The 24,628-nt window shown below is 55.0% G+C and overlaps 1 protein-coding gene across 10 annotated transcripts in view; it reads left to right on the top strand.

The window, feature by feature from the left end:
* TAOK3 (TAO kinase 3) overlaps positions 1-24,628 on the top strand; it is a 120,312-nt gene that overhangs the window by 66,989 nt on the left and 28,695 nt on the right. For 8 of the 10 annotated variants that reach the window (XM_053279817.1, XM_053279813.1, XM_053279818.1 and 5 more), the window contains 2 exons: positions 1,326-1,571; positions 17,940-18,074. In XM_053279817.1, the coding sequence (XP_053135792.1) occupies positions 1,326-1,571; positions 17,940-18,074 (381 nt within the window). The remainder of the gene's footprint in view (positions 1-1,325; positions 1,572-17,939; positions 18,075-24,628) is intronic. The other 2 variants (XM_053279819.1, XM_053279821.1) reach the window with 1 other exon arrangement.

Raw genomic sequence — 24,628 nt, 5'->3', positions numbered from 1 at the left:
TGACTGGGACCTTAACCCTAACCATCCTTGGTCTGGGGAGGGGAGCACTGAGGGGTCCGCCCCCCCCCCCGGCAGGCCGTGAACAAGGGGAGAGCGAGTGTCTCGTAGCATCAAGTCCGGGCCTCGCCGCTGGGATTTCTCCAGGGTCAGGCGAGCTCAGTGCTGCAGAACTGGGCCCGGGGGCATTTAAAGGCCGGAGCCAGCGCTTGCTGTGGGAGTTGACTGGAGTGACTCCCGATGGTTTGGGGAAATGCGCTTCCAGACACGCGGCAGAGTCGCTCCAGGTTCTGTCCACACGGCCGGTTTCTTCTCCGGGGTTCCTCCTGAGACGTGCAGCAAGGCCTGTGTTGGGAAATGAGGACCACCCTTCCTGGATGCCCTCCATTGCTGGCCATGCTTGTGAAGACCAACACCTTCCCATCTCATCCCACCCCAGCCTTTGTATTGCCTCACCCTTCTTCTCCACCTTGGTTAGGATATGCCAGCTGTGTGGAAACGGAATGGTTTTGCATGTCTGCCTCGTCCCCGGGCCCCAGAAAAGTCTCCTCTCCAACTTTCCTCTCTGTTTTGGTCTGTCGTATTTTGCTTTCCACAAGGGGATTTCTCCCTTCCCCATCACGAGCGCTCACAAACGTAGCCCTCTGCAATAACGGGCACACAAATGCTTGTGCATGCCCTTGATTTCTTTAAAAAAACACACAGACCCAATCAGAGCTGCTCTTCCATGTTGGAAGGCCGGTCCGGGATGGCCAGACCTCTTCTGGACGGCACACCACCCGCTCGGCTCGCCAGGCCCTAGAGGGCGGCAGGGCCCGGCACCCCGTGCAGAAGTCCACCGCGGAGGCTGTTCTTTCCAGGACCATGGCCCCGGCGGAAGGTTGCTGCAGGCCAGCTGGGAATGCCCCCCCCCCACCGCGGTCCTGGAGTCGCCCTCCCTCTCCCTGTGGCGGCAGGAGCCTCCTTGCTCCCGTCTCCCGCCTTGGTGGAGGTGGCCCCCTTCCTGCTGCCAAGCCCAGCCTGGCTCTGTGCAGGAGAGCAGGGCCAAGTGGCCGGGCTGCCACGCTCTGCCGTAGCGGCTGGCTACTGGGCAGGGCCGGGCGTGGGGGACGAGCAGCCTTCTCCTCCTCCTCCCTGGGTGGGTCGGGCAGGGCTTTCCTCAGAGACTCCCTTGCCGCCGTCCGCAGCCCTGGAGTGAGCGGGGCCTGGCCGAATCGGCCCGCAACGGCTCCTTCCTGCAGGGCGGCCCTGGCCGCAGGGGGCGCCGTGTGGGGCCGGCGGCCTCCCGTGGCGCCCACCGTAACCCTCCTGCCCCGCTTGTCTTGTAGGAGAGTGAGCATGGGACCCCCCTGAGTAGGAAGATGGACAGCCTGGGCAGCAACCATTCCATTCCCAGCATGTCTGTGAGCACGGGCAGCCAGAGCAGCAGTGTCAACAGCATGCAGGAGGTCATGGACGAGAGCAGCTCTGAGCCGGCCGCACTGCATGGCGACGAGAGCCCCCCTCCCTCCACCACCACCACCACCTCCTCCTCCTCCTCCTCCTCCTCCTCCTCCTCCCTTGTGCACAAGAAGGTACGTTCTTCTGCGGTGCTGCTCTCTGCCCAGCTCCAGCCTTCAGTGCCGGCTTCTTCCTTGCGCTTGCGCTTGCTCCGGCTCCTCCTCCTCCTCCTCCTCCTCCGCGGTGCAAGCCTTCCCCCAGCAGGGAGCTGCGGAGAGGAGGCCCAGGGCCCTGGCAGGGTGCGAGGCTGCTCCCGCTTTCCGGGCCGGCTTTGGAAGGGCTCGCGAGTGTTCGCCCAGCGGCCGGGCGCCCACCCACACCCTCCTTGTGAGGCACGTGTCCGAGGCGTGGGAGCTCCTGGGAGTCCCCAAGTCCTTTTGGTCTGTGGGGACGGGGAGTGAGCGAGGCAGGCGCTGCCTCCTTGCTTTGGGAGACTGACCCTTGGCCATGGCCTCCTGCCTGCACCCAGCACTGCCTGCCTGCCTCTGTCCTTGCCTGTGTGACACCCCCCCGCCCCCCGTGTCTCCTCAACTTCCGTCTTCCCCAAGTGCTTGTCATGTGGGCTGAAGCAGTCGCACCCGCCCAGCTAACCGGCTTCTTCCCAGAGCTCCTCGCTAAGCCCTGGCCTGCCTGTGGGTTTCCCCCTTCACAGCAGCACCCTGGACCCCTTGCAGCAGGTACTGTATGTGCTTGGAGGGCCGACCTCCAATTCGCCCGGGGCTCTGCCTGTTTCCCAGGAGGATCCCATGCCTGGTTCCCTGGCCTCGCTGGGCCACCGGCAGCCCCAGGTTCATAGCGGCCCACGCAGAGGCCAAAGAAGGTGTCGGCAGCGGAAGAAGAATGGCAGAGTTGCGCAGTGGTCAGAGGGAGGCGGTGGGCCTCTCAGCCAGGGCAAGGAGGCGCCTCCTTTCCAGCCACCTGGTGCTGCGCTGCTGAGCATTCTCTTGGGCTGCATTGCCCCCCGGTTGACGGTAAGGCCGCCGGGGCAGGCTAGGAGCGACGGGCGGGGGAGAGTCCCTCACCGTACTGTAGGCCTCGCTGCAGCAGCTCCACAGCACTCTCCCCCCGCCCCGCCGTGCCCCCCACTTGCCGGCGGACTCTCCAGAGGAGAACAGAGACACAGTTTCACTCCTCCGGGGCTTCAGGTTTGACAAACCCTTTGGAAAGAGAGAGATTGAATAGGGAGGGGAGGCTGCCCCTCTGGGGAAACAGAGCCCCTCTTCAGAGGGGAGGGGCAAATCCCTGGCGTGCCAAGGACTGAGCAGCAGCTAGCGGGAGAGGGGGGAGGCCCAGGATGCGGAGGAGGGCGGGGTAAGGATGATAGCCCACCCCAGCAGAGTGGCAGCACTCTGCAGTGTGCCGAGCCTCGAGAGCCACGGGGCCGCCTCGGATTCGAGCCAGAAATCTGAAATCTGGGTGGGCGAAGCAATCTGGGTAAGATGTTTAAAATCTGGGTGAGACCCGGAATTCCAGGGGGCATGGCAACTCTACCGCTGCCTGAAGCAGGAAGGGGCTGTGATGCTGTCTTCTGAGCACTCTGCTTATCGCACACACACACCCATTTGAATTTGGAGAGGGATTGCTGGAGCCCCATGGCTGCTCAGACGGGACGGGGAGCATCTCCAGCCCTGCAGCCCTGCCTCACCTGCCTTTTGGGTGGGACCAACGTCCACGAAGGTCGGGGTGATCCAGTAGGTAGCCGCGTAGGCGCATGTGGGCACTGCCACCCGAGACAGGCCCTCGGAGGGATGAGTAACCCCTTGAGTAGCTCTTCCCAGTGGGAGGAAGGGCGCAGTGGGGGTTCCTCCGGAGAGGAGCATTGCAGGGGTGTGGTTCCCCTTGTTCATAAATGATCGGGAGTTGAGGGGGGAGAGCAGTAAGGTAGCCACGTCCCCACATGGCGCAGGATTCTTCAGGAGGGCGGAAATGCCGGTGAGCTGCAAAGAGCCCCCAAAGGGAGCGACGGGTGGCAAGCTGGCCAGTGTGCTTCAGTGCAAGGAAGGGAGATGCATGTCGGGGCTTCCCAGTTGGACTGCTGGAAGCCCACTCGGGGGGCAGCGGCGGTGGGGGAAGCGTGTTTCCTTCTGAGGAGTTGTAGGAAGAGGCTTTGACGGGGAACGGCTGGTCTTGCAGGGCCTGTGTGTGCCTCTGGGGCGTGGCCCTCTTTGGAAGGCTGGGTAGAGTCCGGATGCCTCGCTTTCCCAAACAGTATCCTGGAGCGGAGGAAGGCATGGAAAAGGTCTCGGGAATCATGAGGGGTTCACTTGGGAGCACCTTCCCTGCAAGGACAGGCTAAAGCATTTGGAGCTTTTTCGTTTGTTTTTGTGGCAGGTGGCGGGGAGAGGAAGCTTGTGTGGGGACACGCGTGAGAGCGACTTCTAACACCAGGTGGAGAAAGTGGAGGGGATGTTTCCTCCTCCTCCAGTGGTCATGTCATGGTCATGGCGGTGAATGCCGGACAAGAGAGCATTCACACCGTGGATAATTTCCATAGATTACTTGGCTGCCACCAGATGCCGTGATGGCCACTGACTAGCTGAGTCCAGCTAGAGATGGCATGAATTGTGGCATTTGGCCCTGCATGCCTGCCTCTTTTGTTTTTGGTGCAGACGACGGCAAACTGGATTGGGACTGAAGGGTGCCCTTCAACTCCTAGGAACACAGGAAGCTGCCATATACCAAGTCAGACTTTTGGTCCATCTAGCTCAGTGTTGTCTACCCAGGCTGGCAGCGGCTTCTCCAAGATGGCAGGCAGGGGTCTCTCGCAGCCCGACCTGGAGATGCTGCCAGGGAAGGAACTTGGGACCGTCTGCGTGCAAGCAGGCAGGGGCTCTTCCCAAAGCGGCCCCCTATCCCGAGACAGGGCCTCCCGGGAAGCAGAGGCAGCTGTGCCTCCCTGGCTTGGAGAAACAAGCTTGGTGACTCCTTTGGTTTCAAACCTGCTTTAAGTAGGTCATGGGATATTCTGGAATAGGAATGGTGACCATTTTTAGATGCTGCCATTTTGTTCTTCAGCCATAAATGGCCAATCATCATTGACAGTTGAGCTACTGAACAGCCAAAAAATGGCATCTGTGGTTGGCTTTGCATGGCTGTTGGCAAGCGGGCGAAATGTCGGGGATACATTGAGGCCCGAGAGGGAGCACTTCCGGTGGGCGGTTCATCCCACACACACACCCTGCCCCCGGTCCAGTTCCTGACAGTCTCCACCCAACTTTGAATCTTGGTTAAAGCAGTTGGGCGGAGGTCAGGAGAATGTCAGGCTGAGCATCTTGGCAACTGGACTGGGGTGGTTTGAACCTACCGAACTCACCCACCGGAGGTGCACACTGCAGGGTCCCAGCCGACCCCCCAGCATTTCCCCCACTTAAGTCGATTTCCCCCAGCCGATCCCCCAGCAGCCACGTGAAGCCCTCACCCTGCTTTAGGCAACTGTGGACTTGACTGACTTGCTCTCGCTTGATGCCTCCTTGACCAGGGAGCCCCTCTAAACTACCCATCCAGGATGTCTTCTTTGAATGGGCTGCAAAGCCTTTCGGATTCCATATGCCTGGAGGCTTGGCCTGCACAGGGCCGTCGGCTGCTGGGGTGACACACCTCTTTGGCCTCCTCCCAGCTGTGTTTGGACCACCACTCCCCTGACCTGACCCTAACCCTAACCCTGACCTCCAGCCCTTGTGGCCAATCCCCGGCAGTGATGGGAGCTGGAGGCCCGCAGTGGCCCCGCCTGACCTAGAGAGCGGCCCCAAGCGCCCTGCTGATCTCTTCCTCCTAAAGGAGGTAGCGGAGCGGAGCCCAGGCTATTGGGCAGGGCTTTCTCGCCACCTGGAAAAGGTCTCTGTGTGGTCCTTCTGGTTTTTGAAGCCAAGCCTGCAGGGGAACAGCTTCAGCCCTCTCCCTCCAAACGGGGGGCAGAACGGCTTGCCCTAAAGTGGCTAATGTCCTTCCAGCTCCTGCAGGACGTTGAAATGTGGTGCACGCACAGCTCAGATCTTGTGAGTTCCTGGGGGTGGGGGTGTAAATAGGACCCCTTTTTGGCACCTAAGAGTCAGGACGTGGAACCTTCTTGCCTCATGGAGGCCTGTGTTCCTGCCGAGAGTGAGCCAGGCTGCACGTGGCATGGAAGGGGTGCCTTGTGGGGAGGCCATGGCTGCTTCACACCCTTGAGTCAGATTTGGATTTAGAAGAGGGAGCATATCCAGTGGTAACCGAGAGAAGGCCTTAATGGTTGCATCATGCAAACTTATAAATATTTATTTCATTTATATACTACCCATCCTAAAGTGGCCGGCAGTGGAAAAACTCAGGCAATTTAGAACATAGAATAAAAACAATTAGAATATTAACGTAAAACTAATTTTAAACATCATTAAAACCTCTGAAATATTATTAAAAAGCCAGGCGGGAAAGATGGGTCTTTAGGGCTCTCTTGCAGGCCTCCGAGGATGACAGGTCTCTTATGCTTCACAACCTGGGGGTGACAACTGAGAAGGCCTGATCCCAAGTTGCCAGCAGGTGAGTGGTGGGGATCTTGCAGAGAAAGGTGCTCTCTCTGGTAACCCAGAGCTTTAAAAGTCATAACCAAGTAATTCCGCCTGGAAACCTACTGTAGTACCACAGGCAGGATGTAGTATCTCGGAGTTACCCAAGAGACCAGTCTGGCTGCTGCATTTTGGACTAACTGAACTCTCTGGACTATGTGCAAAGGCAGCCCTACGTAGAGTGCATTGCCTATCTGAATGCTTGGACCTCAGTGGAAAATCAAAGTCTTAGGGTGCTGCTGCTGCTGCCTTGTGGTAACTGGAAAATGGGACGTTTCTACCTCTCTTGCTTTGAATGAGAGAGAGAAAGGAGAGCTGGTCTGGTGGCAGCAAGCATGACTTGTCCCCTTAGCTAAGCAAGATCTGCCTTGGTTGCATATGAATGGGAGACTTGATGTGTGAGCATTGTGAGAGATTCCCCTCAGGGGATGGAGCCGCTCTGGGAAGAGCTGAAGGTTCCCAGTTCCCTCCCTGGCAGCATCTCCAAGAGAGGGCTGAGAGAGACTCCTGCCTGCAACCTTGGAGAAGCCGCTGCCAGTCTGTGAAGACAATCCTGAGCTAGATAGACCAAGGGTCTGACTCGGCAGAAGACAGCTTCCTAGGTTCCTATTGTGCAGTTCCACAGGGCTGTGGTATTTTCAGCTGATCTAATAATAATTAATAATTTTGTTTGTTAGCTGCCCCATAACAAACTGTTCTCTGGGCAGCTCACAACACAGCATTAAAACATGAAATCATAACAGACCCCAAAGGGAAAGGCAATACAAAATACAATGCAAAGCAATTTAAAAACTTTTAAAACATCAGTTAAAAGCCACATTTTAAAATCAAAATTTAAAAAGCAACTTCAGTTGGCCGCAAACAGGGTCCAAGAGGCCCTGCCCTCTCGACATGCTGGTCAGGGCCCTGGCTGTAAGAGGAGGCATTTCTCCCTCTCTCCTAAAAGCGGGGCGGGCCAGTGTGTTCCCCTGTAACATGGAAGTTGCCACCTTTCCACGGCTGACCTTTCCAGGGAGCTTCCTGCTCTGCCTCAAAGGCGCTTTTCCGGGGTGGGGCCAGGCTCACTTGAGCAGCTCGCAGAACAGCTTTGTTCTTGGGGGGAGTCCCCTTCTTTGTTCTTTGCACACCTGGGCGCGCACACACCCCACTTGCAAGAGCTCTGAATCTTGCCATATGCATGTCTGTCTTTCCTTTTCAAGTGCATGCAGGTGTGACTCCAGGCTTCCTCACTTGCGAAGCGTGGTGTGTATTCTAGACCTCTTTCAAGGAGCTGATGCCAGACTGGGCTTCTGCCCAGTCAGGGAGCCGGCTCTGAAACCTGAGCTAGCGGGAAGTCGAGTGGAGAAGTGAGCCGAGGGCATGTCCAGTTACAGGAGGGACCGGAGCAGCTGCAGTCTCCCGGTTGTCCAGCTCAGAGGACGAGACACTTGGCTGAGAAACCTGGACAAGGTCCCACATCTTGCCCCACTCACTTTAAAAGAGCCGTACAGAAAGGGGAGCGAGTTTACCTTTTGCCAGCTACTGTCATGAATCAAAGAGGACCGTGTGGCTGTTCTTTGACTATATAATTTCCAGGCATCTTCCTAGGGTCACGCCGCTGTGCTGGGATCGGAGGGTGGGGGCACAGACGGGCACCGAGGCTGCCCCTCCCACCCCGCTGTGGACTCAGTTCCTGCCGATGCACCCTGCAGCTGCTGACCAAGCCAGGCCATGCATTTTAGCGGGCAAAAGCGGTGCTGAGCACTAGCTCTCAGAAGGTGCCCACTTTGTTCCCTTCCCACATTGCAGAACTATTCCCGGTCCACCTTCTGCAGAAATTTGAAATACAGCATGCGCGTTGGCTAGTGCAAGGGGTGCCGTTTTTCCAGCAGAACACACATGACGGAAATAGATGCACCCATTCTCCTGAGCCTACAACATTAAGAGTTTTAGCAAAAAGAGAGGACAGAGGGGGCAGTAAATCTCTTCCCTTAGTTTTTGGGGTTTTTTAAGATGGGTTATCATGATTAAAAATCTGCTCCTGAGAGGAGTCAAAGGATGCCCCTCTCAAGGTCTAGCATCCAGGCCGCTGTGCTGTTTGTGGGGGAGTCCACTTGAGAGGCATTGAGGAAAAGTTGCTGAGATCCATTATCCTGTTATCCCAGGTGCTTATCCAGGTGGGCATCAATCTTGCTGCATGAAAGAGAACCAGTTTTCGGAAGAAGGCGGAAGGCTGTGGGACGGAGGGTTGTGGACTGATCAGTGCTCCTAGTGGAGATGGGGACGGGTGGTATGTCTTGCTGATGAATTCATGGTGGGTCTTGGTGACCTCTGTGTGGGCTGGAGCTCCTGGCAAGGTTACCGGATTTCTTCATTCAATGTGTATTACGAACCTGGCAAGGGTTTTTGGGGGGGTTGCTTTTTTTACTTCCCTCTTTCTTCTTGACCAGGAAGCCTTTTCCATTGTGTCCAAGCCTAGAGGCAGGTCCTGTTCCTTCCTCCACCCGGGCTTGATCCATGAGAGTGCTTGCTTGTTCCAGAAGGACGATACTCTTCTGTCTTCACTTCCTTTTGTCTGTCTCTTGAGTAGTTAGCCTGCCTGCCTTGTCCTGCTTGTGAGCTTCCACCGCTTGGAGCGGGAGGCTGGACTGGACTCATCCAGCAGGGCTTTTCTTACCGTCTTCTATTATAGAGCTCAGTAGAATGCATATGGCAATGAGGTTTGCCTAGTTGGAGAGGAAATGGTACCCATAAGAGGACTAAATTCGGGGTTGTGTTCAAATATCGATGATGAATGATCCCAGATGCCAGCCAGAAGACTCAAGGCACCAGCTCACAGTGCTAATATATGCCTCATGGGCCTGGCCATAGTCATGCCACCCAAGGAAGTGTCAAGGCATTGTGAACTCTTAACTTTTTTGGTCCAACGGTTCAACTAGTCCAGTGTGAATCCTGGACCCTGACCAATGAAAGTAGACTCTGCGTTTCTTCGCCAGTGGGGGGTGGGGGGGCTAAGGAAGATTAGTGCTGCAAAGGAGAATGGCATGGAGGAGACCTAATCCAGTGTGGGCTTCTCCCAAAGTCCTGAGACAAGGAGTGAAAATGGCAGAGCCCTGTGAAGGCCAGTGAGAAGGTCGGCTGGTTCAAGGACCAAAATCGCTCAAGTCATCAGCAACAGGAGGTTGACCTGGATGGGGTAGCCGAAAATGCCAGGAGTTGGAAAGAGATCCATCCAGGATAAGAGGAAATGGAAAGCTGGGACTCATTGGCCATTGAAGGAGTGGAGGCGAGAAGAGTAGTTGCTGCCTGTGATTTTTCAGCCTCTTCCATTCAGGGGTTGCTCTCCAAGTGGCGTCGACAAATGTCTCCGTACAGTACTGCCTAAATGCTTCTTCGCTGCTGGGCTGTGGGGTTGCTTATAATGGAGGCTCAAAGGGAATAGCAGAGCACAGGTCCTCCTTGTGTACCCACTACAGACCGTTGTCTTGGAAAGGGGACTTGTAAAAGCCAGAGAGATTGGGGGTCCCTCCATGGCCTTGGGAGCCTTTCTAGTTCCCGGGGTTCGGCTGTACAAAAGAGCACTCTAACTCTGGCTTCTGGGACTTGCTATCCTGCAGAACATTCCCTCCAGAAATGTTTGTCCTCCCGCAGCAAGCTCTCACTTCCCTCGATGCTTTTGTCGGGGGCCTTGCAGGCGGCTGAATCCTGTTCAAAGTGCTCACTGTGGATATTGGGGTGGGGAAGCTGTTGCATCTCAGCAAAGGTACAAACAGCTGGTCCGAATGCATCCCCTGGAGAGAGAAGCAATCTAGCCTGACCTGATTTCCTTTGCCTCCTTGCTGAAAAAGCAAAGTGGTGGAGATTTCTGTGGTGCTGCCAGTAAGGAGAGGTGCCTAACATGCCAATGGTCTTGAAAGGCTCACTCCAATAGGACTTGCTGCCTCTGCTTAACCACTCAAGGAAGATCAAGTGCCAACTGCCCTGTCACTGGGTCCTCTGAACCTTTCCACTGAGCTAACAGACCTGCTGAGGCCAAGGATGGTCTCCAGCTTCAGTTACCACCACAGCCAAAGCCATCTCATCCCATCCACCTGTGCCAGAATATCACAGCATGATCTTGAGTTCCTGGATCTACTTTCATGGAGGATTATCCTCCATAGCTTCTCAAAGAACGTAAGGATGTTTTCCTTCACTCTAGGAATTCCTCCACTCGGAGATCCTTTTTCCATTGAAGGGAAGCCTCCGTCTGCTTGACTAGCACCCACTTCATGTGGAATAAGTGGTGTCTGTTTGTGTCTCTTAGAACTGCATGGGTCAGAATTTCCCCCGTCCATTTGTCACGGTGAACTGGGCTGCTCTTTCCGCCTGCCATACTGAGATGGAGGCGGACTCTGAATGTTCTCACTTAGATGCAAAGTGGTTCCTTGGAGTATTCTTCCTGCCAATAGGTACATCAGCCGCTTGAAGCTAGTACCTGCAACTTATGTGGAAATTATTTGGATCTGGACAGAAGCCCTCAATTTCTCTTACAAAATACTTTGCACAAATGCTCATATAACTTGCAGATATGCCCCCTTGAGACCGTGGTGCAGGCCTGTCTACGTAGCACCAACAGTGTCTCTGTCACTTCAAAGAATAACAAGCAGGAGCCAAGTCTGTGCCCCAAATAGATTGCAATAAGTGTAGACTGTAGGGATGGAGAGAGATGAGAGAGGAAGGAAGGAACGAGACAAAGGAGAGAGGGCTGCAAGCCAAAGTAGCCAGCCTGCATTCGGAGTTGTTTGGGTTGGGGCTGAGGGGCTTAGGGGGTCGAGCCAAAAGCTTCGTGGATGAGTACATTGGGTGGGTGGACTTGAGCTTGCTGTGGTGAGAGATTGATGATTTGGAGGAGTGGAAAGGGGGAAAGTCTCTTCAAATAACCCCACTCAACTTTCTAAGCTCTCACTTAGGTTAGAGGGGAAGCACTGCAATTCTCAAGGGAATAAAGGGATCTGAATGGGGAGGCTGCTTCTCACGAGGAGGACAAAGGTCCTACCTGGCCTTGGGAGTTGTGAGTGTTCCTGGTTTCTGATCACGTGTGAGTGAAAACCTAGGTGAGAGGAGGGGGAAGTGATCAGGGGTAGGGCGCACTGGTGGTGGTGGTGGGGGATGCGGCTTTTCCTCCTCCCTCAGTAAACTGCTGGGTGCAGATGCTGAGCAGGACAGCACCACCCCCTCACGTGGTCACTTCCTCCCCCCCCTCCTCCCTAGGTTTTGACTTGCATATGATCATGGGCCAGAAGTGCACACGGCAGCGTTCCTTCTAACAGGGAATTCCAGATATTGTTGACCGTAACTCCCAGCATCCTCAGCTGCGAAGGCCTTTGGATGGGAATTATGGGAGTTGTAGTCAACAACATCTGGAATTCCCTGTTAGAGGGAACGCTGGGGCACAGATCCCAAAGCTGGCCAGGATGCTTGTCCTGCCCAGTTGACTCTCGCGAGAACAAGCTCAGTGTCTGGTCATGCCACAGCTGTGATTCGAAGGGAGCCATTGATGTGCCTTTCGTCGCAGGTAGCAAACAGAGGAACTAATTATTTGGGTGGAGGGAGGAACCAGACGGTGCAGCAACAATAAGACCTAGTAAAGTAGGGCTGCGTCTGTGGCCACAGACGGGCTTTTTAAAGGATCGTGGTGAGCGTCTCCAGATCAAGCAGCCACACGTCCAGAGTTCTGGTTCCTGGTTGGATTTGTGAACAGCGCCCTAGATCAGTGTAGGGCCCCAGACTATATCACTTCTGTCCCTGGATGACTCGTTACGGGCTTCCTAAGAACATCAGAAGAGCCCTGCTGGATCAGGCCCAAGGAGGCCCATCTAGTCCAGCATCCTGTCTCACACAGTGACCCACCAGATGTGAATGTGAATGCCAGTCAGCAGGCATCTACCTCGGGCATCTTGCAGACCATAAGTCAGAGGAAGAGCCCTCGGTGGCCTACCCCAGGGGAAGAGACTGGCTGCCCGGATGCCCCTGGGGTGAGGGGTCCGGCGTCTTCAGGTGAACAGCCACAAGCAGCGGCTCCATCACGGAGGTGCCCTTGCTCTCCCGTCAGCTCCTGCCAGAGAAGAGGGGAACAATGAGAAGCCTGCCAGTGGTGCTGCTGTGCACAGCTCCAAGCCAGGACGCTGCCCCTTCTGCATCCCTGCTCACTCTCAGGTTCATTTCTGGAGTGAAGCTGGAGCACCGGGAGCCCTTTGGGGACAGGAAACCTTCCTCCTCCTCCTCCTGTGTAAACCACTTTGAGAACTGTTCTGTTGGAAAGCAGCCTATCAATATCCACCGCAGCAAGAGAAGAAGAGTGCTTGGCTATTTAGGTGCTTGGGTGAGCCGGGGGTGGGGGGGTGGGAGCTGCAACAACTTTTGCCTGGGAGCCCCCACACCGAGTCCTGTAGGACGCAGCTGCTCTGGGTTTTGTTCCCTGAGCTCTGTGGGCCATTGCTTGGGGCCTCCTGCAGCCTCCTTGCAACAGTCCAGCCCAGCCGGCTCAGGACAGCCAGTGAAGAGAGACTCTGGGTTTCGAGGTGGCCCTCATCAGCCCTGCCTGGAATTCACTGGAGAGTTAGGACTGGACTGGTGAGGAGTGGTCCACAGGGTGTTGCGTCAACAGGAGAACCAAGAGTGACAGAGCAACAGGCTGGTGAAATGGAGGGGAGCTCCAGGATCTATGTGAAGCTCTGTATAAGCAGAGGGTTCCTTGGTGCTGGGAGATGAGCCCTCGATGGTCCCCAGCAAGCATCTTGGGCCTCCCTGTGGCATATACACCGCCGCTGCTGGGCCAGGGCCGAGCTCGCCCAGGACACAGAGAGCCCCTCTCTCGATTTGCTGTTGATCTCCAGTCCCCAACTTGGACACGGACAGGATTCTCGTAATGGTGTCTGAGATCCTTCATATATCTACGTATAGAGATTTGGGCCAGAGATTTCTTTAAAATGGAAACCAAAGAAATCCTTTTTAATTCAGTCTTTCATCTTGACAAGAAGCTAGTTTTTTAAATGCAGGCAGACATTAGGACCCTTCTGTGTTTGCTCACGCCAGTCAAGGGTCGTCATAAATGGGGCCTGTTTGAAATCCTGCCTGCTTGCCAAAAAGGTAAATCCTTACCAAAACCAAACATGCAACCCAAAACGTATCCTGCAGAATGAAGCCAGCTTCCATTGGGCTGCCCGCCTAGAACATTCGCTCTCCTGCATCTGGCCCTTTCATTCACGTCAGTCGAAGGTGTCTAGGCACCAGGACGGGCTGCCTGTTCATTTTCCAAGTTCTTGTCTCAAGTGCACAACTTATACAAATATACCCATTTAATTTTGTCAGGTGGAAAGTGGCCATATTTTTAAATTATTATTATTGTTAAATTTATACCCCGCCTTTCATTAAGAAAATCCCAAGGTGGCTCACAATAAAATTTGAAAACAAGATTATAAAAAAGACACATTAAAATATTGAGCTAAAAAATATAAAACAAATCTGATTTTTTTTAAAAAAATAATTAAAACACAAACATGAAAACAGTACAAACTACAAGAAGCAGCAGTGGAGACAATTATATAAAAGCCTGGGTAAAAAGCCATGACTTGACATGCTTTCTAAAAAATGTGATGGAGACTGAGGAGCGGATAGCCACCAGGAGAGCATTCCAGAGTCTGGGGGCAGCTACAGAGAAGGCCCTGTCCCAGTGCATGACAGCCGAGCCTCCTTCATTGTCGGCACCCAGAGCAGAGCCCCCTCAGAGGACCTCGTCAAGCGGGCAGTAACCCTTGGGAGCAGGCAGTCCCTCAGGTATCCTGGGCCCAAACCATTAAAGGCTTTAAAGGTCAAAAACAACACCTTGAATTGGACCCGGAAACGAATTTAATTCAAATGAAGAAAGATACATCTTGGCATTTGTCCACCACCATTTTTCCCTCAAGAAGAAGGATGGCATCCCTCCCAGATACATGGACTCTTCCAGAGCAGAAAATAATAACATGGTAGAGTGGGGCACCGTGTGAATCATCTCATCCCAGCTCTTGCTGGAAAGAGGAACCCTGCTCTGGCTTCTCTTAGTCCAGGAATGGTGCTTGCTCCTCTGTGCTCAAGGACACTCTTGATCTCTGCCTAAGGAGCCATCCAGACGGTTTTCCTGCCACAGTTCAGCACTGATGTAAACAGCTCGCTTTCTCAAAGGATCTCCAGTGACTGAGGTTCGCCCTTAAGCATTCTGTCCCTGTGGTCCATGATGCTTCCCGTGCTGTCCCTGGACAAGCAGGCGCAGTCCTCTCAAAAAGGCACCCTGGAGCAGGAGATGCTGGCTGTGGCCCCTGAGCCATTCCTGAGGTGGCGTGGACAGCTGTGTCCGCTCCGTGGTGGTGTTTCCATGCTCTTAGAAACCCCACGCCACACGCACGGGTCTGTTGGTTGGCTGCATTTGCAGTCCAGGCAGGCAGATCGGCAGAAAATCAAACGGGTGAAAACGCCTTTGCTGGGTGGTTTTTGGGAAATCGTTCCAATAAAAGAGCACCTCAGAAGGTTCTCAGAAGGTCCAGGCATGTTTCGTGGTGGTGCTTGCTGCCCTCCGTGTGAATCGGTTCTGGGCGTCTAGCCTGCCCTCGCTCACGATAGGAGGCCTAAGGTGCCCTTGCTTCTTCCCCTCACACAGACACCAGGATCTGTCCGATGTGCATCCAGGCCTCCCATCTTGATGGCTCCCTCCTGCCATTGCCAGGGGCCCCCACTTGCAGGCTGCTGTAATGCCTGATATCACCCCGCCCCTGAATGGCTGGGAAGTGACACTCCGCATTGCTAAAGAACTCGGGAGGATCTGGACTGTGTTGTTGAGATTCATGGGGGAAGGCAGTCGTCATGAAGTGGTCTCATGCATTTCAGTGATGCTACTCATGACTCCATCTGGATCTTGCCCACTGTCTTTCATTGCCTGGCTCCAGGAAGCAGGAGCAGCTTCTCCTAAGGTGGGTGGCATCCAAGGAGAAGCAGCTGCCTCTGCTTCCCAGCAACAGCTCAGGGGGCTCCTCTCTCTCCTGCCTGCGGGCTGGCCATTCATCAGGTAGAGCTGCGTGCACGGGAGAGGAAAGAGCAACCTGGGCTGCTGCCAGGAAGCAGAGGCAGCTGCACCTCCTTGGATGCGCCCCCCCCCCCCGCCCAGCTCCTTAGGACGAGCCGCTGCTGCCCGGAAGTTTTGTTTGGAAGAGTCCAGTTGTCTGCCTGCAGCTGCATTTCAGCTGGAGCTGCAGAAGAGGTCCTTAGCACATAGGAAAGGACCAGAAAGGCTGGGTGGGCATGGGGAGACCCGAGGGCTTTCTTCTGAGTCTGCAGGACACATGAGCCCACCCATTCACAGGCAGGGGGAGTCGTGTCATTCATTTTCGTTGGGGCAGCCAAACGCCTTTCAAAGACCTGGCCATTTCCCCCTCTGAAGATCAGGAGGCTTTGGATGACCTGCTCCAAGTGTCATGGGGATGCCCCACCTGTCACAGTCAGTTTTCCTGCAATACCACCTTAATGAATTCACCTCACTGTGTGATTCTCCCCCCCCCCCATTATTTATTGCTTCCCAACCTGTGGCCCACCAGATGTTGCTGAACTACAACTCACAACCTCCCCGGCCACAAAAAAAATATTAGCTGGGAATGAGGTGAGCAACACCTGGAAGACCCCAGGTTCGGACGCCCTGTTTCAGACGATACCGTTGACCACGTATGATAAGCCCAAAGGCTAGGCCTTTGTCTTCTGTACATTTACACGGTTGGGAAGATAATTGGAGGCTGGAGTGAGTCGGAATGGACATTGGATCCTGGCAAAAATCAGGGGCTCAAGGCTCATCTTCCGTGCTAAATTAATGGATCCCATCATGCCTGCTTGGTTTATCCTGTGGTGGCAAATCCTTGCAAACACTGAGTCTTGCCTAACCAATAGGAAGGCTGCCAGATCTACTTGATGGAGTTTGCAGCCCCCTAGGGAAGCACATTGACCTGTGGGAGCCGGTGTGTGTGTGTGTGTGGCTGAAGCCACCCTTGGGATGCAGTGACTCTGTGGCAACCGCTTTTACAAACGCATCTTTTGAACCAGGTTTGTGTCCAGCGGCTGTAGTCTTGTTTGTGCTGTTTTTATCTAGCAATTCCTATCCTGCCTTATCACAAGAGTCTCAAGGTGGCTCACAATTCATCCCAAAAAACAAGACATTGATTTTAATGTTGGCACAGAGAGTGAGAACAAAGTGCAATTTAAAAAACCAAACAAACCCACAGCCCAAAACATAATTTTAGTCTTGAGGGGTTAGAATAGTGGCTGAGATACTGCGCATAGTTCTCTGTGCGTCGTCACGTGACATGCAGGCAGTTGTGCAAGTGCGTGCTTTCACAAATGTGAGAATGGTGCAGATGGGGTTGCACAAGAGTAAGGCCATTGGAAAGAAGGACCACACTCCCATGCAGCTCTGCACCGTGTCTGGGTCTGCGCAAGTATGCCCTCAGTCAGCTGCGTGTTACAGCTCCGTGCCGGCTACAATGTGTGCATGGGAGGTTGTGCATGTGGTTGAAGCAGATGCACAAGATGTCAGCTGCTGGTAGGTTAACCAGTCCTTCTAAAGGCCCTCAGGTGGCTTTGGCTGGCATCTGAAAGATCGCCGTGAAGGTACTGGATGACTAGCCCAGGATGGAGTTTCAGACGTTGGGTGCCACCACTGAAAAGGCACTCTCTCTGGTTACCATTCCAGCTGCCACCCCCATCCGAAGGTGTGGGGAGAAATGTCTGAGTGCTTCCAGCTCGAGAGCTAGCAGCAGGGAGGTGGTTCAAGCTTCCGCTGGTTAGAGAGCGGAATTCTCCCCTTGGTGGCTTATTTAGCCAGAGCCACGTGTACTGGTCGATGAAGAGGCGCTAGCGTGGTCAGTCTGCAACACTTTTGTGCTCTGGGACATTGACTTGGCCCCATTGTGCAGATGAGTAACTGAGGCTGAAAGAGAGGGCTGCTGCTCAGAGCCACCCTGCAGATTCGCCCCTGGGCTGGATCCTGGGCCCGGGGTGCTGGAGCACGCCAGTTCTCCTATGATGCATGCAGCAATTCAAATAACCTCTCTGGGTGCTGGTATGTCTGGGGAGGGATGCATCCCCACTGTCAAGTTGCTTCCCTGACGCTCTGGGCCATCGGGGGAAGAAAAACTTAGCAGAGATCATTTGTATTAAAGTGTGTTCTGTCTCTTTAAATGTAAAAAAACACCCACCCACCCAAACCACCCTTTCCAAGGCTATGGAGAGAAAATGCTAGAACCGTGCACGGTCATGACTAGAAAGCAGGATCCCTGAGTGGTCACAGAGCCTTCCCAGCCCCAGCCCGCGAGAGAAGCTGGTCCCCTCCAAGTTGCCTCCGCGGGCGGGCAGAAATGCTGCTGCTGCTGCTGCCCCTCCTGCGGAAGAGATAGCGGCCCAAAGGACGAGCCCGGCTGGAAGAGGGAATGTGGCAGATCCTTGCTCCTCTGTTCAAAGGCGGCGGCGGCGGCGGCGGCATCTTCGCTAGCCATGGAAACCATGTTTTTAAAGGGATTATTTGGGTGCAGTGTTCTAAGCCAGCCCTTCTGAGGACTGTGGCTGCTCTGCAGCGCTGTGTGTGTTTCACTCTCTTTTTTGCACACATGTAATTCTGGAGGTTTGAAAAAAATTCTGCCAGGGATTCAGCAGGCATCCCACTAGCGATCAGCTGACGCTCCTCACTGAAGGCTGCAATGTGTTGCTTATTCATTTTGTACCGTGAGAGCTGCAGCAGGGGCTAGCAGAGAGCCCAACTATGCATTTCAAACAGCAGGGCTTGTGCAAAAAGAGGGGCGAAAGAGAGGCAGCCGGCGGCGAAGAGCGAGCACAGCTGGACTTTCTCCTTGTTTTTATCCATTTCTGCAGGATCATGTATTCATAAGGGATGAGGTGGGCCACGGGGAGCGCAGGCCTGAGCTGCGGCCTACCCAGTCAGTCCAGAATCAGGCCCTCCACTACCGGAACCGAGAACGCTTTGCCACAATCAAATCAGCATCTTTGGTAAGCAGCCACCACACCCCTCCTGGCCCCGCTGCTCCCGCTCGCTCGCTCTCCTGCTTCTCCTCCCGTGTCAGGGGCTGGGGAGGGGGGGAGGAAGGGGTCAGGCAGCCTCCCCTCTCCCCAACACCCTCTGCCTCCCCCCCCCGCACCTTGTTGGCATAGCAACTAGATATTGCAAGAAAGATGTTTTTGTCTATCGGGGTTTTGTTTTTTCCCTCCTCCTTTTTCCTTTTTTTTTTTAATGCCATCTCTGAGCGTTTGGGGTTATTTGCAGCTTCTGTGAAATTAAACATGGCTTTGGGAGGAAGCGGTTCGGGGGGCTTCTTCCCCCCTCTGGTTGGCTTGTTCCATCTCGCATCCATCTTTGTGGAGTGGGGTTTCTGGGGGGGGGGCTGTGTCGGGGGGGGCCGCGGCGGGGCCAGCTAGCTTTGGGTCTGGAGGGTGACAATGTTGAGGAGTCCGGATGGATGGGAGCCGCGGAAGGAAGGCGCGTCTGTCGCCTCTCCCGGTGGCGGCGAAGCGCTGCCCGTTTGTGTTCATTCATCCCCATTCATTCATTTGCGGCTCACTGCATTGTTCCCATTTGACACTCGGAGCCGACCGGGCAACTCCTAGAAAATGACAGGGGGCTTTTTGCGGGGAGGGGGCCGCAAGGAAGGCGGGCGGGGGAGGGCGGCGGCGGCGGCGGCATTTGTACTATTGCAAATGTGATTGCGAGTGATGTCTTTGTAGTAGCAAAAGGGGTGTGTGCTGGTAGGGAGTGAGGTCTGTGCCTCCTCCTCCCCCCTCCTCCCCTTGATACACACACACACACACAGACACACACACACAGCTGGAAATTGGCAGCAGCATCCTGGGAGCGGGTGGAGGAGGGGCTGTGTGGCTCCCCAAACCAGCGATGCTCTCCGACATGGAGCATGATAGCATTTTTCAGTATTTCGGCCAAATCAGTATTAGAGGTCACATGGGCAGAGAGATTTACAGGGTGCCCGGCGCCTGGCCGTTGCATTTGCTGCCTGCCATCATGACATCATCCTGAGCCAGCCCAGAAATTACAATGGGTAGCCCTCCCCCTTTTTTTGTCTTGCCTGGTCTCTGGATGGTTTCCCTCCTTGGCCATCATGTCCCTGGGTCCTCCTCTCCCCTGCACATCTCCGCTCCCCTCTCCCTGCCTCTGCCATCTTCAGAGCACATCCCGAGAGCTTGTTGTTGGTGGCCGCGGACAAAGGTGGGCCGAGGAGGAGCTGGCCCCCCGGGCAAGGAGAGCAGGCGCCTGGGTCCGCTCTCCTTCCTGCTGCTGGCACCCTGGCCTGGGAAGCAGCCTTCTTGCTCGCCACTGGGGCGGCAGCCTTCTTGGGAGGGGGGTGCCTGGGAAACTGCTCCCTCCAGGATGACCCAGATGCCAGGGCATGGGAGATGGCCTCCAAGCCAGCATGCCTCCTCCAAGCAGAGGCCTCTCTTGGCTCCCTCTAGTGCCTCTCCTGCCATCAGGAGGGAGGCAGAAGATTCCATGGCCGCCTCTACAGCCACCCCGTCCAGGAATTCCCAAACTCTTATTCAGACGCTCAGCTCTAACTTGGGCTTCCTGTCCAGTGCTGGAGCTGTCTTTCCGCCATGATTAACTTCAGTTCCGCAGGTCTGGATCCAACACTTGGTGAAGGCCAACACTGAATCCTGGCCATGCCAGATTCTGCCGATGTCCAGGAACTCAAGAGAGGCTCCACTGAATGTTGACAGTCCTCTAAATGTGGATGTAAGCGTTCAGGTAGATGTCCTAAAAGCAGAGAGGCCTGTCGCTGTATTTGGGCATCCGTAAAATGCATTTGGGGTAGTCAACATTCGCCACACTTCTGCTGCCTCCCAGTGCCACACTAGTTCCAAGGAAGGAGATGCAGCCATTACGGTCTGGGCTGGAAGAGAGTCCCCCTGACTCTCCTGCCAGCAAGAGTGAGGGAGTCCTCTCCCGCACAGGGCCAGACATCAGAACAGCCCTGCTGGATCAGGCCCAAGGAGGCCCATCCAGTCCAGCACCCTGTTTCACACAGTGGCCCACCCAGTGCTGCTGGGAAGCCCACAGACAGGAGCTGAGGGTAGGCCCCCTCTCCTGCTGCTGCTGCTCCCCCCCTTCAGGTGGTACTTAGAGGCCTCCTGCCTCTGAGGCTGGAGGTGGCCTGGAGCCCTCCGACCACTAGCTGTTGATAGACCTCTCCTCCATGACGCTCCTGGCCTGTGACTGTTTCTGATCCTGACTCCTGTGGGCGACTTCTGGTTGCCATTCGTGGTGATCCTCCTGCTGAGTGTGTGTGGCAGGTGGAGTGATGGCTCCCCGCATTTAGGCCTCTGGCATGGCTAGCAGTGAGGAAATCCCACCCACTAGTGGGGCTTGATTCTAAGCATGCCTGGCGGCTTTAGAGCCGTATCAGCTGGCCTGGACTTGAGTTGAGGGGCCATGGAAAACCACCCGCCCCCCCTTGAGCAGCGGGACGCGCCAGGTCAAGAAATTCTAAGAGAACCCAAGCCAAAAATGTTTGGGGTCATTTTAGAACTTATTGTAGAAGCCCAATAAGTCTTTGCAGTTGGTGCTCTGTGTTATGAACGTGGGTCAGCGGAGATGGGACTTCTCTCCCCTCTGGCCCATAGGCAGCAAGGGACGCCGCCCACCTGGCATGCCTGCCTCCTCTCCAGCGTCCCTGCCTGTCCCCATGGAGCACCCTGTTCCAATACAGTCCAGGTCTTGAAATCCAACACTCTTGCTCTCCCGCCCACCTGACATGTATGGATTGGATCGGGGAAAGGTCTTGTCCTTTCTACCGAGTCCACTCCCACTGGATAGTTCCTGCTCTGCGGGTACTACAGATAAGCTCCTTGGTGTTCCCCAGAGATCTCCGGTGGCCTTTCCCACCCCAACCTTCTGTCTCCTTCCACTCTCCTTCCTACCCATTGCCACGGATATCCTGGCCTGTCCAGTGGCAGTTGGTCCTAACGAGCCAGGGGGGCTCCCAAGGGGGCGCGGCTGCCTCTGCATCCCGGCAGCACCTCAGGTTGCTTCTCTCTCTCCCCCCGCCCAAGAGCCACGCTGCCTGCAGGCTGGCCATTCGTCAGGTAGAGCTGCATAGTTAACCACCCAGGTCTCCCTGGCGAATGGCCACCCTACAGGAAACATGGCTCTCCGGTGGGGCGGGAGAGAGAGGAGCAGCCCAAGCTGCCTCCTTTGGTGCCCCCTTGGCTCAATAGGACCAGCTGCTGTGGGTCTGATCTTGAAGATTCAAGGCAACTTACAGGGAGCTCTTCTTGGCTTGATTGATTGATTAAGTGCCGTCCAGCCGGTGTCAACTCTTAGCAACCACCTAGAGAGATTCTCTCCAGGATGATCTGTCTCCAACTCGGCCTTTAAGGTCTCTCAGTGGTGCATTCATGGCTGTCGTAATTGAGTCCATCCACCTTGCTTCTGGTCATCCTCTTCTTCTTTTTCCTTCAACTTTCCCCAGCATTACGGACTTCTCAAGGGAGCTGGGTCTTCGTATAATGTGTCCAAACTATGATAGTTTGAGCCTGGTCACTTGTGTCTCGAGTAAAAATTCTGGATTGATTTGTTCTAGGATCCATTCGTTTCTTTTCCTGGCTCTCCATGGTCTCCTCAAGAGTCTTCTTGGCTTATGCCACCATTTTCTTACTCCCTACAGTTATCCCTCCAAGTTCCTTGCCAGTTGTTTGTTTCTTCGGGGGGGGGGGGGTGTATGTGCAGTTTTTCTTCCATTAGAAATAGTGTCACAGACACTTTTAAAAAAATCCCCACTGCTTTGAGCACATGTTTCTAGGCCTGTCATAACCCAATCAAAACACCAAACACAAGAGTGGTAGTATGTGCCTATTTTGACACTTGTTCAATACCGTTGCGTCTGTGTGTGCAGATGGACCACCACATAAGAGTCAGTCTCTTCAGCCTGAGGGGACCAGATTCTGGCCAGCCCATCTGCTTAAGGGTGGACTCCCCAGAGATGAGAGCAGCCTGGCCACAGAGTCGGCCCTCGCCTGCCCCACCCCTGGCGCCAGCCCCTGAGGCCCCTCTGACCGAGAAATGGGAGGCTGATGGAGAGGTCTCCATGCCAGAACCACTTCCCGTTGGGAACGGCATCTGTGAGCTGGATAAGGAGCCGTGCACACCAGCTGGGAAGCCTCCCCTTCCATAGTAAAAGAAGATACGATGGAGGCTGACCATGTAGGAGGTGGTGGCCAAACCCCTTGCAGCTCAGGTTTGTGGGAGACTTCCAGAGGGGCAGCCATCTTGGTCTGTGGCATCAATGGCCCTCAAAGAGCCTTGTGGCTCCCTGCAGAGGATGAGAGCCCAGGCTCAAACCTTCACAGTCTAGAGCCCATTCATCAGTAAGTGGGTTGGGCTTGGTTCACTTCTGGAGCTCCTTCCCCGCCATATTTCTCTCCCTGTCAGGTGCCCTGGCAACTCACCAGTCTCCACATCCCAAGCTGCCCTGTGTGGCGTCTGACCATTGAGCCCCCTTGTCCACTTGTTTCCTGCGGTGGCCTTGCAGGGTTCCAGGTGGGGGTCTTTCCCATCCACCCCTGGAGGAACATCTCAGGGATGCATGCAGAAGAAATACTGAGAGGTGCCCCCGCTCCCCCAGCTCAGATTGGCTTGTCAAAGAGACGGGCTTGACCACACTGCAAGGTGAGGAGGTGCAGAGCCTTAAAATGCCAACAGATCCGCCAGACCCTCCAGGGCCAGAAGAGCCGCCTTCCACGTGCATGCTCCCCATGTGCTTCTCCCGCCCAGCCCCGCTCCCACTGGAGGTGGTGCAGCCAGCAAGCGCCTGTTACTTTCGCCCTGATGTCTGTCCTGAACCAAGCCGTGCCCCAGGCTTCCCCTTTGCCAGTCCCATTCCAGCAGGACGTCGACTCAAGCAGGATGTCTCTCTCTTTGGCTGGTACTCCTGGCCAGCCATCCTCTGGACAAACAGGTCTCAGGAGCCCCTGGGGAAGTGGGGAGGGGCCGCCCCAGTGCGGCCTACTCGAGCTGGTCCTGTGGCAGCAAGCATGACTGGTCCCCATTGCTAAGCAGAGTCTGCTCTGGTTTGCATTTGAATGGGAGGCTACATGGGTGAGCACAGTAAGATCTTCCCCTCAGGGGTTGGGGTCACTCTAGGGAGAGCAGCTGCCTGCTTGCATGCAGAAGGTCCAAAGTTCCCTCCCTGGTGGCATCTCCAAGATAAGGCCAAGAGAGACTCCTGCCTGCAACCTTGGAGAAGCCGCTGCCAGTCTAGGTAGACAATACTGAGCGAGATCGACCAGTGGTCTGGCTTGGCATATGGCAGCTTCCTGGGTTCCTAAGCCCTCTGTCGCTCCTTGGGGCTTTCTCCTCTCTTGCTCTCGCGGCATTCTGGAGAGTCTTCCTTTTGCTCCAGGATCGGGAAACCGTTCTGTTCTGCTGATGCTCCCACTGTCTCGTTTGTGATGGGGAACCAAAGTAGAGGTCCCAGGAGCTGCAGGGCAGGGTGTCAAGCTTTGGTGCCTTATTCAGTTCTCGGTGGCCGCCAGTTCCACACTCCTGTGTTGCAGGGCTGAGAGGCGGCCCTCTCCAGAAGAGGTGGGCCATGCTGAGCTTGATGCTTGCTGGGGTCTGGCTCAGAGGAAGGGAACTTCTTGTATCCTTTGCTGCACGATCTCCGGGTTCCTTTGAAACTGTTCCAAAGAAGAAGAAAGTCCAAAGATAGAAGAGTCCGCCTTCCCTCTGAACCCCTCTCTCCTTTTCTCATCAGTCAGGTGTTGAAGCCCTCTTGGATTGCGTTGGGGTAGCTCTGCACCCCAGAGGCAGATCTGTTCCCTTGCAGACATGTGGCTCTGCAGCTTTGCCCTCGTGCAGGGTGGCCCTTCCATGAGGCAGGCTGAGGCGGCGTCCTCAGCTGCAGGCCCTAGGAGGAGCCCCAGGGCAGCAAGCCCTCCCCCTCCCTGCGCGGGGCCTTGCTGTCCATGGCCCCCGCTTTGCCCTGCTGTGAGTCTCCGCTTCTTTCCGATGCAGAGGACCTGCCCACAGATGCCAGTGGAGAGCATCCTGTAGTCCCTCAACTCGGGCAGCAAAATGCCTCTGACCACCCTGCCTTTTCCCGATTGAGTGATGGATTGTATTTTTATACTGCCTGATCTGTACATCTCTAGTCGGTGTACAAAATTTAAAACAGTATAAAAAGTCACAGACTAAAATCCACAAAACACAATAAAATGATAGCATAAAACAGTTATTAAAACAAATTATTAAAATTAATTCTAATTAAAAGCTTGCAAGAGCAGGTGAGTCTTGAGGGTCTTCCTGAAAACAGAGAAGGAGATGCTCTTATTTCAGCAGGGAGCATATTCCAAAGCCCTGGGGCAGCCACAGAGAAAGCCCAGTCTCAGGTCTCCACCAGACGGGCTGGTGGCAACCGTAACCGGACCTCTCCAGAAGATTGTAACAGGCAGCAGGGTTTGTGACCCAGGAGGCGCTCTCCCTAAAACCCTGGGCCCAAGCCATTGAAAGCAGGCCTTGCCCACACTTGTTTACACAA

This window comes from Hemicordylus capensis, chromosome 15 (genome assembly GCF_027244095.1).
Source record: "Hemicordylus capensis ecotype Gifberg chromosome 15, rHemCap1.1.pri, whole genome shotgun sequence".
In the NCBI taxonomy this organism is placed as follows: Eukaryota; Metazoa; Chordata; class Lepidosauria; order Squamata; family Cordylidae; genus Hemicordylus; species Hemicordylus capensis.
This window is presented reverse-complemented; position numbering and strand designations above follow the sequence as displayed.